This window comes from Myxocyprinus asiaticus, chromosome 9 (assembly GCF_019703515.2).
Source record: "Myxocyprinus asiaticus isolate MX2 ecotype Aquarium Trade chromosome 9, UBuf_Myxa_2, whole genome shotgun sequence".
Classification (NCBI taxonomy): domain Eukaryota; kingdom Metazoa; phylum Chordata; class Actinopteri; order Cypriniformes; family Catostomidae; genus Myxocyprinus; species Myxocyprinus asiaticus.
Window position 1 is genome coordinate 39,817,829 of NC_059352.1, and position 13,190 is coordinate 39,831,018.

Genomic DNA, 13,190 nt, shown 5'->3' on the forward strand with positions numbered 1-13,190 from the left:
CAGTGAATAATTATGATGAATATTTCTGAACCGGAAAAAAATGTGAACTGGTCTTCCAAATAACATTTCTGTGCATGCTTATGTCTGGCCAAAAGTCGACAGATCTTCATTTCACTGTTTCTGCTGTCTGCTTTACAGTATTGGTTCAGAGAGAAACTGGTCCCTGCCTGCTCCATTTTCACATGAGGAACAATGCTAACACTGTCCTGTGTTCTGATTTGCGCTCTGCTGGATCAGTGTTGTTGGTGTGTGAGCATAGCCACAGCCTATCACCGCTTAACTTAAGCCAACTCCAGCGTGTGAGAAACGTACTCTGTTCTCATGTAACCTTGCCATAAACTGGGCTTAATATAAAGGAATAGTTAACACACAAAAAAAGAAAATTCTGTCATCAACTACTCACTTTCATGTCAAGACTTTCTTTCTTATGTGGAACACATAGGGAGATATTTTGATGAATGTCTGAGTGGCTCTTTTCCATATAATGGAGGTCAATGGGGACTGAGGCTATCAGGCTAAAAAAAATTACAAAAAAGCACCATAAAAGTAGTCCATATGCCTCAAGACAACAATGACATCAAACATATTTTTTTTTTCCTGTGCTTGGTGACTAGTCGTGATGCAGTGTTTTTATATTTTGAAGATTTTCAGCCAACAACAACAACTTAAATTTAAGTCTGTTTCTCACACAAAGCTATCGTATGGCTTCAGAAGAACTGAAATGTAGCACAATAAATGACTACTTTAACTATGGATTTATGTTGCTTTTTGTCATTTTTGGAGCTTGGCAGTCCCAGTCCCCACCCACTTTCATTGTATGAAAAAAGTAAACTGGAAAGTTCCTTTTGTGTTCCATGGAAGAAGGAAATGTATACATAAATGGTGACATAAATAAAACATTTTGGGTGAACTATTCCTTTTAGTCCTGAAATCCATGATGAGTCATGATTTTTCAGGAGCAGATGTTGGAAGCGACCATGACCTTATAATGATGTTCTTTCGCCTACGCCTGAAAAAGATCACCCGGCAAAAGATCACCAGACTAAAGTTCAATCTGGACAAACTGCTAAATCCCAAGGTGGCACAAATATTCAAAGCAACAATTGGAGGGAAATTGGAGGGAAAAACGGACATCCATCAGTACTGACATGTCCTCAGACCAACGAAGAAGACACCCTTCCAATACTCCATGAGGAGGTTGAAGCAGCAATACAATCTGAACAGATTTTCAACCTAAGAATCATCTGCTAGAGGTACCTATAACATCAGCAACATCTTTACCATGTGTTTGTGGATTTCAAGAAAGTGTTCGACTGGGTCTGGCATGCAGCTTTGTGGGCGACCATGAGGAAGTACAACATCGGCTCCAACCTGGTCAGAGTCATCAAACATATGTATGACAAGGCCACCAGTGCAGTCCTGCAAAATGGAATTTCCATCTACCCAGCACATCACTAACGAAGTAGTCCGGCAGACGATCAGCAATAACCTTCTCACAACTGTCAAAAAGAGAAAGCTGAGATTGTACGGTCACATCACCATGACTATTAACTTTACTAGAATTTACTGGCTCAGAGATATACAAGCATGTGATCTTTTTCAGATGAATGTGTCATAAGGTACAGTAAAATAAAGCAGTATATTTTTGGAAGCAGTTTGTTTTGTGCCTCTAGATGGCAGGAGAGCCCAGTCCTGACATACAGGATGTTTTATTGCCATTGACTCCCTAAAAAGTATTGATCTTAGCTAATAGTGTGCTGACATTCCATTGTCGAATCATTAAGGTACTTTTAACATTATGTTCTCTCTCCTTGTATTCACTCCTTCTCTACACCCCTTTTTGTCTCTTTAATCTTCTCTACCTTGAAACACCTGCTGTTTAATTATTCAGCTTGCAAGGAAATTTTCTATTTTTTTCCAGAGCCAATTATTTCCATATGTGTATGCGTCGGTGTATGGATTTGTTTGTAGTGATGTTTGTATGTGTGCTTTGTCTTGTGTGAATGTGTGTGTGTGTGTGCATGTGCACTTGAAGGTTTTCAGACTTCTATAATAATGTCCAGTGCTGAGTATTGCACTATTATCTCTATGGCAACTACAAACATTACATCATAGTTTTGCACTGAGTCACCTGGACTGTAAGGCTCCTGACGTCAGTAACTATGACCCGCTTCTGCTCAGAAATCAAATCCAGACGCCGACCAAAACAATACGCACAAAACTTGTCCTTAAAAAGCAAAAATGAAGCAATTAAATGTCAGGCTCCAAGAAACTATTGTAAGAAAAAACTTTCATATGAACAGACTTTACATGAAAGCAGAGCAGCTCACACTATACTTAATGGAGTTTAGGTACAGGGTCATGTAAAAATGTGTTTGAAACAAAAGCTAGTATCACATATTTTTTATTTTATTTCTGTTTTTATATTTAATTAGGTTTATTTTTTACTGAGATTTACTAGAATTTGACATTTTGTGTTTAATGGGGTCATGTAATGAGGAATCAAATGTTCCTTGATATTTTGACATATAAGAGGTCTTTCTACTATTAAAACATAATGTAAATTTCAGAACTTGCCTCGTTCTCTACTTCAGCAACTTCCCTACGTCATTTGTGGGCCCATTAATTCATGTCTGCCTCTACAGTAAAAAACCATCAATGCCTATTTTACATTATTGCATCCTTGGCCCCGCCCACTGGTGCTTCAGTTTGTAAACTGAGAGAGAGCAGTATATAAAAATATTGTATATAAAAATGCACTAGACAGACATCTTTAACCACAGCCATGTAGCCAAAGGCGCTGCTTTTAAAAGACGCAATATCAAATTACAACTCTGAAGAGGAGACACCTTTTTCTGTCATTCAGCTGCTGCCTCTTGCTGTTTTGAACACAAACTCGTCCTGACCACATTCTTTTGCTTATCTGGGCTATTTTCAATTGTTGGTGTATGTAAACATGCACTAGATGGATGTCTTTGACTGTTTTGATGTGTTTCCAGAGATGTGATACTGTATGTTTGTGTGTCTATTCACTGTGCTTTGGACTATGTTATGTATGGGTTTTTTCCCCGGCTCATATCAGCATGGTGCTGAGTGTTAACGGTTGTGCTTGAGATGAACAGTTTAATATATTTGGATGTGTTGGATGTGCGTTATGTGTAAACCCTGAAATTTTGTTTTATAATATTGTGGAGCTTGTTCATTCTCTTCTGACTGAGTTTCAAATATGGCTGTATTTGAGGGGCTGCAGGATGTCAGCCAGTCATTACAGTGGGTGTTTACGTTGAAGTTTTAAGGAGGTGCTTAAGCCAAAACCGCAAGTCTCTGTGATATTCTAGTTCCTACTATGGCTTCAGTGTATTGAAAGTCTGTGGAATTTTACATAGTTTTAAAGTGTATTTGCACACGAATTTTGCTGTAAATAAATTTGAAAGAAATAAGAGCAAGAACATCAATCAAATCAAATCAAATCACTTTATTGTCACACAGCCATATACACAAGTGCAATGGTGTGTGAAATTTTTTGGGTGCAGTTCCGATCAACATAGCAGTCGTGACAGTGATGAGACAGTACCAATTTACAATAACATCAAATTAACACAGCACAATTTAAACATCTGATATACACATAATTACACTCAACAATATACAAATAATAACATACACTGTACAGTATACAATACGCACTATATAGATACACATTATTCAATAAAAAAATAAAATAAAAATATATAAAAAAGTATATATAGTAGTATATATAGAATGTACAGTATTGTACTGTATTGACATTCAGGCTGTTGGTTGATAGTCAGTTGTTAAGAGAGAATATAATATAATAATAATATAATTTATGACGGTCCGGTGTGAGATATAAGAGTAAGGGTAATAAAGTGCAGTGCTGATGTATTTTGATCGTGGGAGATCAAGAGTTCAGAAGTCTGATTGCTTGGGGGAAGAAGCTGTCATGGAGTCGGCTGGTGCGGGTCCTGATGCTGCGATACCGCCTACCTGATGGTAGCAGTGAGAACAGCCCATGGCTCGGGTGGCTGGAGTCTCTCATGATCCTCCGAGCTTTTTTCACACACCGCCTTGTATATATTTCCTGGAGGGAGGGAAGCTCACCTCCGATGATGTGCCTGGCAGTTTGCACCACCCTTTGCAGTGCTTTGCAGTTGTGGACGGTGCTATTGCCGTACCAGGCGGAGATGCAGCCAGTCAGGATGACTGAGAGACAAGAGAGAGAGGCAGCACAGAGCAGATGTAATCTCTGATTAGTCTCTCAAAGCATTTGCTGATGATGGGGGTCAGAGCAACAGGATGCCAGTCATTTAAGCAAGTTATTTTTGATTGCTTTGGAACAGGCACAGTGGTGGATGTTTTAAAAGCATGTGGGGACTACAGACAAAGAGAAGAGAAGGGAAAGGTTGAAAATGTCCATAAAATCACCAGCCAGCTGGTTTGCACACGCTCTGATGACACGGCCCGGAATGCCGTCTGGGCCCACGGCTTTGCGGATATTCACCCATCGGAAGGATCGGGTTACATCCGCTACAGAGACGGAGAGTGAACTAACCTCTGTAGCTTCAGCCGCGAGAGCTCTCTCCGCGAGGGCGGTGTTATTTCCCTCAAAACGAGCATAAAATGTATTTAGCTCATCCGGGAGAGAGGCAACGGTGTTCATGGCGGAGTTTTTATTCCCTTTAAAGTCCGTGATGATGTTAATTCCCTGCCACATGCTTCTAGAGTTGCTGGTGTTAAACTGTCCTTCAATCTTGCTCCTGTACTGGCGTTTTGCGGTTCTGATTCTGGGCATAACTGGCTTGTTTATGCTCCTCCGCGTTCCCGGAATTAAAAGCGGAGGTCCGCACATTAAGTGCTGCGCGAACATCGTTATTTATTCATGGTTTCTGATTCGGATAGATCCGTATTGTTCTGGTCGGAACCACGTCCTCCACGCACTTTTTGATGAAACACATTACGCTATCATTGTCGTCATCAGAGGTGGACCGGAACATCTCCCAGTCCTTGTGATCAAAACAGTCTTGTAGCATGGAATCTGATTGGTCCGACCAGCACTGGATCGTTCTGAGGGTGGGTGCTTCCTGTTTCAGTTTCTGCCTGTAAGCGGGCAGAAGCAGAATGGAAGAGTGGTCCGATTTGCCAAATGGTGGGCGGGGGAGGGATTTGTAGCCATCCCGGAAGGGAGAGTAGCAATGGTCCAAAACCCTGTCCCCTCGTGTGTTGAAACTAATGGGCTGGTGGTATTTTGGTGCGACTGATTTGAAACTGGCTTTATTAAAGTCCTGGTCACAATGAACGCGGCCTCAGGGTGCGCGGTTTCCTGCTCACTTATACTCCCATACAGTGCCTTGAGTGCCCGGTCTGTGTCGGCTTGTGGGGGAATGTACACAGCTGTGATAATGACCGCTGTGAATTCCCTCGGTAGCCAGAATGGTTGACACAAAAGCATAAGAAATTCCAGATCAGGAGAGCAGAAAGACTTGATAGAATGTACATTCCTCTGATCACACCAGGATTTGTTGATCATAAAACATACACCACCTCCTCTGCTTTTACCTGAGAGGTCTTTCGCTCTGTCCGCTCGGTGCATGGAGAACCCCGCGGGTTCAATGGCTGAGTCTGGAATCTCCGCAGACATCCAAGTTTCCGTAAGGCAGATAATGCAGCAGCCCCTTGTATCTCGTCGAAAAGAGATCTGCGCTTTCAGCTCGCAGAGCTTGTTATCCAGAGACTGAACATTTGCCAATAGAATAGTGGGTAGCGGGGGTCGATTTGCACAGCGTCTAACTCTGATGAGAACGCCGGCTCTGTTTCCCCTTTTCCTTTTGCGTTTCCGCGGCCGTACTGCCCAGACAAAGGGCTCCGCTTGCGTGTTTGTAAACAGCGGGTCGGCATTGAGAAATTTGAAGTCCAGTTTACGGTGTGAAATTGCTGAACCAATGTCCAAAAGTGTTTGTCTGTCGTAGACAATAAGGCAGACAACATCCAAGACAAAAAACATAAGAATTGTGAACAAAACAAACAAAACATTACTATGTATTGTCGGAGCTCGCAACGCAGCAGCCATATTCGGCGCCATCTGAACATGTTACATTAGTTGCATTTACTCTTTGTGAAGCCACTTTATTATTTTTGTATGTCCCACATTATATGCCCTAAAGCAAAGGGTTTGTAGAGAATTGATTTTATTGAACCACACTTTGCCTCTTGAGAGGTTTGCATGTGTGAGAGAATTAAAGACAAAAAGTGATTAAAAAGTATTAGTGCTTTTGATCTCTTTATCTGATATGCTGTCAGTGTCATGAATGTGTGTGTGTATGGGTTTGGGTGGTTAACGAGGAAATTTTTTTATTTTACAAACTGGTAATTACAAGGGTATTATGCTATAAATGTGGTTTATGAGGACATTTCTAGTGTCCCCATAATTCAAATCACTTAAAAAACATACTAAACTATGTTTTTTTGAAAATGTAAAAATGCAGAAAGTTTTTTGTGAGGGTTAGGTTTAGGGGTAGGTTTAGGGTTAGGGGGTAGAATCTATAGTTTGTACAGTATAAAAATCATTATATCTTTGGAGAGTGTGTGTGTGTGTGTGTGCATGTTGGGGGGCATTTGAAGCAGTGATGTGCCTTCACTAAAAACTTTCTCCAGCTTTGTGTTCATTACTCTCATTTTATCAGCATTCTCTTCTATAAAAAGAGGTGCTCATAAAGAATTTAAGTTTTTAATTTAATCTCAGAGGAGGAGGGCTTGGAGGGTGTAAAGGAAAAACACATCCTTCAAACATAACACAAGATCAACTCACAAAAAGGAGGGGTACATTATGATGACCTCAAGGGGTGTTTCTTTAATGCCTAATACTGAATTCCACTCAAGTGGAAATGTTCAGTAAATAAGGGCTATGTTCATCATGGGATAACTGCATGCAGCAACAACAGTAAGAACAATATGGTAGTACGCTATTCTGAGCATAGCCAAGCAAAAGCAAAAAGTACAAAAGAAGATCTGATTGGTGGACCACCACTTGACCAGCACCTGAAGCGTAAACTTTGATAAATCTGCTCTGAATGTAATGCTAAACTAATGTCTGGTGATCTGGAGCAGGGTTAAATCAGTCTTAACACTGCAGAACACTTAACATTTACGAAATATACTGTACAAGATCTATTATTTATTAACATTTGAAGGCATATTGCTATCAAAATGAAATAAATTTATGTTATGGTTACATTGACATAATGTACTGTGATGTCATGTCTTTGACAGATATGCTTATATGTGATCTCACAGACATGTTACCCCCATTCTTCTGGTCCTTGCAGCATGTCATCCTTGATATGTCTGAGTCATGTACTCAAAAGTAGGTGACTGTGTCAGTGCCTGATGAAATATTAACACATACTGGCGTAGAGGGGCTTTTTTGTGTGTTTATATCAACTAACTATTAAAGTCTTTAGTCTTTAGGCCATGATGTGTTAAGTTTTTGCTATCTTTTGTTTACCTTTATCATTAAGAATTGATTGTATGTTCTGTTTAGTGGTGCTTGCTAAGGCTAGCATCACATTTACTATAGTATTTGGCTCATAATTCCCACAAGTTCATGCTTCGGACATTAAAGATAACTCAAACTGTGTGCGTTGTAAAGGAGAGGTGTACTACAAAAAAAATCTGACAATAAAATAAAATAAAATTGCCAAAAAAAAAAAAAAAAAAAAAACAAAACAAGAAAAAACATAGACTTAAATTGAAGGGGGGAGCCTAGCAATGCCAAGGGACCAGAATATAATAGAGACTAAGGGATGGGTTCTTTTGACTTGGGCCAGTAAGCAGCCACCTAGCAACCATGCAGAAAACCAGAGTGGTTTTAATTCTAAAAACTTTAGCAAATGCCCAAGCAACCACCAACAACACCTTCCTTTGCAAAAAATGGTTTATTTGCGACAATGTGGCAGTTAATTTGTGGTAAACAAAATAATCTGCGTCATTTATTCAACGGTAGTTGTGAAACGGCAGCAAACCTTTGGCAACAGTGGACAATTTGCCACTATTGGCAAATGCTTCTATGACAAACCTGTGGCAGCAATGAAAAGTTTGGCGCAAAGCTCATTTGCATATGTTTGCCACAGGGGTTTGCAACAACTCTTGATTTTTGTAAGGGTTTACATTGTGCCAGCGAGATTTTCATGGCAAACACCCCTCTAGTTTAAATATATCAGTGTAACATGTGCCCACATTTGCGTGAGTGTGTTATAGTTAGCGCATGAGTGAATGCTCAAATTATGTTGTTGTACTGCTAGATATGGGTCAGGAAACACAGAGACAGCAATGTTAAAAGGAGAATGAGAGAGAGAGAGAAAGAGAGAGAAGGGGGTTGTAGAGGAAGCAGAGTGAGCATGGCACGAGGAATAGAGAGAGAAACAGAGAGAGAGAGAGAGAGAGAGAGAGAAACATCAGCGTCTCCAGGCAGTGGAGGAGTCGACGCCCAGCACTGATTCTGAAAGCAGCTCATCACTCAATCTCTTCTTTCAATCCTCAGCATTTCTCTGCCTCGTGCCCTAGATTCAGTGGAGCAAAGTCTTTTTCTACTTAAGAACATGCCATCGTAACTCTCCCGAGGGCTGTTACAGACAAAAACACACTTTTAGGGAGCTGCTAAATTAGAATCTCCCTCATTTGATTGAATGAAGTCAGTCCATTGTCATCCCTGAGGAGGAAACCTCCTCCCTTCTCTTTTGCTCTTATCCTGGTTTAGGGTGAATGATGGAGTGATGTGTCCCAGAACAGAGAGCTTTGTGTTGGGTCTGGATATCTGAGGCTGATTCTGTCTCTGGTTCTCACTAGGCTTCGGATCAGTGCCTAATAGCGGTCCAGGAGGAACTTGGGCTGACAGTTGAAGGAGTTAGATCTGATCTGCTCAGGGAGGTGTGTGTATATGTTTCTGGTTCCAGGTGCTATGGGTTGCACTGCGAGTGTGATCCTGTTTGAGAGACTGCGGCGTGTGTTGCACAGGAACTGTGGATATGTGTGTAAACCGGAGCTGGAGGCAGCAGAGCCAGCGGAGGAGGAAGACACACTCAGCCACAGAGAATCACTGGCAGTAACACCACAAGCAGTAGCATTGGTAATGTGTGTGTGTTTTCCTATTTGATAGTTTGACTTTGTGCTTGACAATATTAGAGGTGGGTTTGAATGTGGGTATTGTAACTGTGGTTATAGCAAGGAGTTATTGGCTTCCATCTCTAACAGTATTACTCAGCACTCTATGATCTGAAGTAACAGTTTGCTGAGAGGCTTAGGTTTTTTGGCTTTGGTTCGATGAAATGAAATGCTTCATCAATGACACTTTTGTCATCATGTTGGCTGTGCAAAGGAATCAAAACTGTCACTGTGCAGAGTAAAGGTGGTATAGAATGGTTAAATCAACATGATCAAATGGGAAGTTGACATGTTGCTACCGAATGTTTCGGTACCCTGACATCGACCCCATTCTACCCAGTTACTGACAAGCAGTATCTCCCATCAGACATCTTTGCATCAATTTAATTGTGTTTACCTTTTCCTGTGGTTGTGCAAGCAGCCTCAGAGCCTCAGAGGTTCTGGTCCTGTGAAAACCAGGAAGTAATCTCATTCACCTAATCAATGATGAGCGCGATTCCCTCTAAAAAGGGGGGGGGGTCTTTTTGTTGTGCATCTGGCCGTCCACTTCCCTCTCTATCCTGGTTAGAGATTGTTTTTCAAAACAGTAATGCATGGCATAGCCTTCCTCTCTCTAAAACAATAGACTTTAGGAGAAAATAGAATTTCAGGAGAAATGTGTTTCTTTTTGCCTATTTTAAAAACCAAAATTTGACTTGCAAGTGTAAAGCAACTTGTAAGAACTCAATACCTCAGCAAATATGAAGGCAAAAATAAACATTTCACATAAAGTTTAGTGAGAGATATGATTGATACAAACACTAAAAGTGGTTGTTCTATAAATGTATTATTGAATTACAGTTGAAATAATAAAGTCTTAATTAACATTATGGTTATTTAACATATTGAGATATTATTATTAAGTAAATTGTAGCATTTGGTTACATTATGTTTTGTGATTTCTCATTCCTTCTTTATATAACATCCATCCCTTGCGCACTTTTGGCCTCTAGCGGGTGAGGCTTTTCAGACAGATAATCAGCAGCACAGGGCAAGGAAATACAGTACAGCACCATAAGCAAGAGTGTTAACCGCTAGGACAGTTAATTTTGAACAAGAGGGGCGAACTCTTATGGAATTTAACGTGGGAGTACAATACCGAACTGATGCAGATTGATAGAAGTAGAGAGCACGTCTGTGCGCGTGATGGGTTCAGTGAAAAGTCAAAAGATCGCACTGTATGTAATTGTAACTATATCAAATATTATTAATAAAACACGGGAACTCGTTGCGTGGGCAATTTTTGCCTCCATATTTTGAATTTCTGTGGCTTTTTTGCCCCGAGTCCCTGTTAATTTCCGACACTATTGGCATTGTATCTTTCTAAGGTATTTAAAAGTTTGTTTTAGACATATACAGTGGCGTATCCAGGACATTTTTACTGGGGTGGCCAAGATGTGGCACAGACCTAGTGTGGGGTGGCGATACCGGGAGAACCTTTATGAATGGCACATGATCAAAATGTGTAAATATCACATTGCTTTGCTTCAACATCTACACATGTAGAATAAATGAATTCTTAAACTCATGTAGCATTCACTGAATTGTTTGTATTCAATATCAGACTGTTGTTTTGACATTTGACAGTTTTCTATTCCTGTTCTATTTCAACCTATTACAGTTTCTGGGAATCTCTGGTTATTTTAACATAACATCCATTTTTAAATCAGTAATTGTTTAGGAAACGTCAGTTACACATTTTTAAGAGCTATTCTCATTGTAGAGAATTAATCTGCGTATAACATCAGGTATAGTGTATAATCATATAGAGATACAAGTACAGGTGATAACTGATTGAGGCGCAATTCAATCAATCATTCAATCAATTATTAATTCATTTATTAGCTATAACTGCACTGTCCAGCAGAAATATTGTTAAATTGGGTACAAATCAGTGTGTAAAATTGGCTACGAGGGCTTATAGGTGTCTGTCTGGAAACCCCAAAATTGCAGATTGAGCTCTGTATACAGTAAAAAACAAAACTCTGTTTACAGTATCTACTCAGGTTTATTTTCCACATGTTCAAATAGCTTCAATTACTTTGAATATTACCAAATAAAATAGTTAGTCAAATCATTTGCGGAATTTAAGTGCAATTTGCCCTGCCTCTGCATATTTAAAATGTCAAAAAGGTATAAAAACTTTGAAGATTTTATTGGTCTGACTGACCAATAATACACATAAAGAGCTCATAAATAACTCATGTAAAGATTTAAAGTACAGTCACAGCACAAACCCTTGCATTTCACACACAGGTTAGGCATATATATAAATTTAGCTATTGAACATATACATCTGTAAAACGCTTTACACACCTCCATCATTAAATCAGAAAACATGGCATTTCATATTTCATGTCAATATAAAGATAACATGTTGAATGTGGTGTAGGGTCTACCTTACTCTTTAACCTGACTACTGTAACAATGAAAAAATGTTTTCACTTTCACATGGAAATTCGGGATAAATTAAACGATAGATTAGATGAACATACCTCTCAAATAACAGCTTTCTTTTTGACCACAAATCGACGTCGTCAACTCATTGGAAGTTGGAGGTAGACGCTAGCTCGTGTCAGCTTCGTGCTTCTGACCGACCGTTATACTCCGGATCTGGCGCCTGCTGCGCCCGCGACCTGCTGCACCTCCCTGGCCACCCGCGGCCTGCCCCTCCCCCCACTGATCAAAGATCAGCTCACACAGCTTCAGTCCCACCACTACTATAATGGTCAGAAATATAAAACTGACCCTGGGTCAGTGTGGCTCTAAATCAACAAATGACCTGAGATGTCATCTTTGATTGACAGGTGTTTCTATTGGTTCTTCGTTCTTGTGTTGATGAACATGATGAACTACCAGTCGGTTCTGGGGTGGCCACAGGGTGGCCAATGAGATTTCAGGGGTGGCCCAGGCCACCACAGGCCACCCCCTAAAATCGCCACTGGACATATAGTAGCAAGTAAACAAGATATCCCCACATATACAGTATGTCAAACTACACTATATGGCCAAAAGTTTGTGGACACCATATGTGCTTGATGAACATTTGATTTCAAAACCTTAGGCATGAATTTCCCCCTTTGCTGTAATAACAGCTTCCACTCTTTTGGGAAGGCTTTCCACTATACTGTATGTAGTAACATGGCTGCAGGGATTTGCTCTCATTCAGACACAAGGCTATCAGTGAGGTCAGGAACTGATGCTGGTCGATGGGGCCTGACTTACAGTTGCTGTTCCAGTTCACCCCAAATGTGATCAGTGGGGTTCAGGTCTGGGCTTTGTGCAGGCCAGTCAATTTCTTACATGCCATACACAGTAAACCATTTCTTTATGGACCTCACTTTGTTCACAGGGGCATTGTCATGCTGGAACAGGAAAGGGCAATCCACAAACAGTTGCCACAAATTTGGAAGCACACAAAGCCCAAGCCATTACATAAAGAAACATTAATATTTTTCTTTACTGGATTTAATGGAGTAACCAAATTTGTTAATTAGAAGGGGGTGTCCACAAACTTTTGGCCATATAGTGCACATTGTGTTTATGTTTAACACAGTTAAAACATTGACTACCTTAAAAACAAGTGAAGTTTGATCAGTGGTTAAACATGTTCAGACGGTCCCTGAATGAAAGGCTCCTTTCCAGAATAAAATGAAATATGCAGAAAATCACAGTATTACAGTTCTTCTATAGTGACAAGGCAGAAAGTCTCGAAGAAACTAGAGAAGAGAGGACACCGGTGGCAGTTTATGCAAACTGCTGTGCTCATGACGCTGTGCCCTGTGGGCTTCCATTGTGCTGCGCACAGCGCATTATAGTTTATAAACAGATTTAGCGCTTATAACTTTCTTCTTCCCAAAAATTCTGAAATATTATGAATTTTTTTGTACTTTGTAATTGTGGTGAAAAATAACTGTAGCGAAGTTGAATCAACTCAAGTAAAAGCACTATTATTTATTTATACTTAAAAAAGT

The 13,190-nt window shown here is 40.2% G+C and overlaps 1 protein-coding gene across 4 annotated transcripts in view; it reads left to right on the forward strand.

Annotated features, from left to right (window-relative positions):
- Positions 1-13,190, forward strand: part of LOC127445817 (dedicator of cytokinesis protein 9-like) — a 150,196-nt gene that overhangs the window by 36,779 nt on the left and 100,227 nt on the right. The window contains exon 1 of one of the 4 annotated variants that reach the window (XM_051706207.1): positions 8,518-9,142. The exons of the other annotated variants lie outside the window; for them this stretch is intronic. Coding sequence (XP_051562167.1) covers positions 8,954-9,142 — 189 coding nt within the window. The 5' untranslated portion in view covers positions 8,518-8,953. Of the gene's footprint in view, positions 1-8,517; positions 9,143-13,190 lie in introns of those variants that run through there. 4 annotated transcript variants of the gene reach the window in all.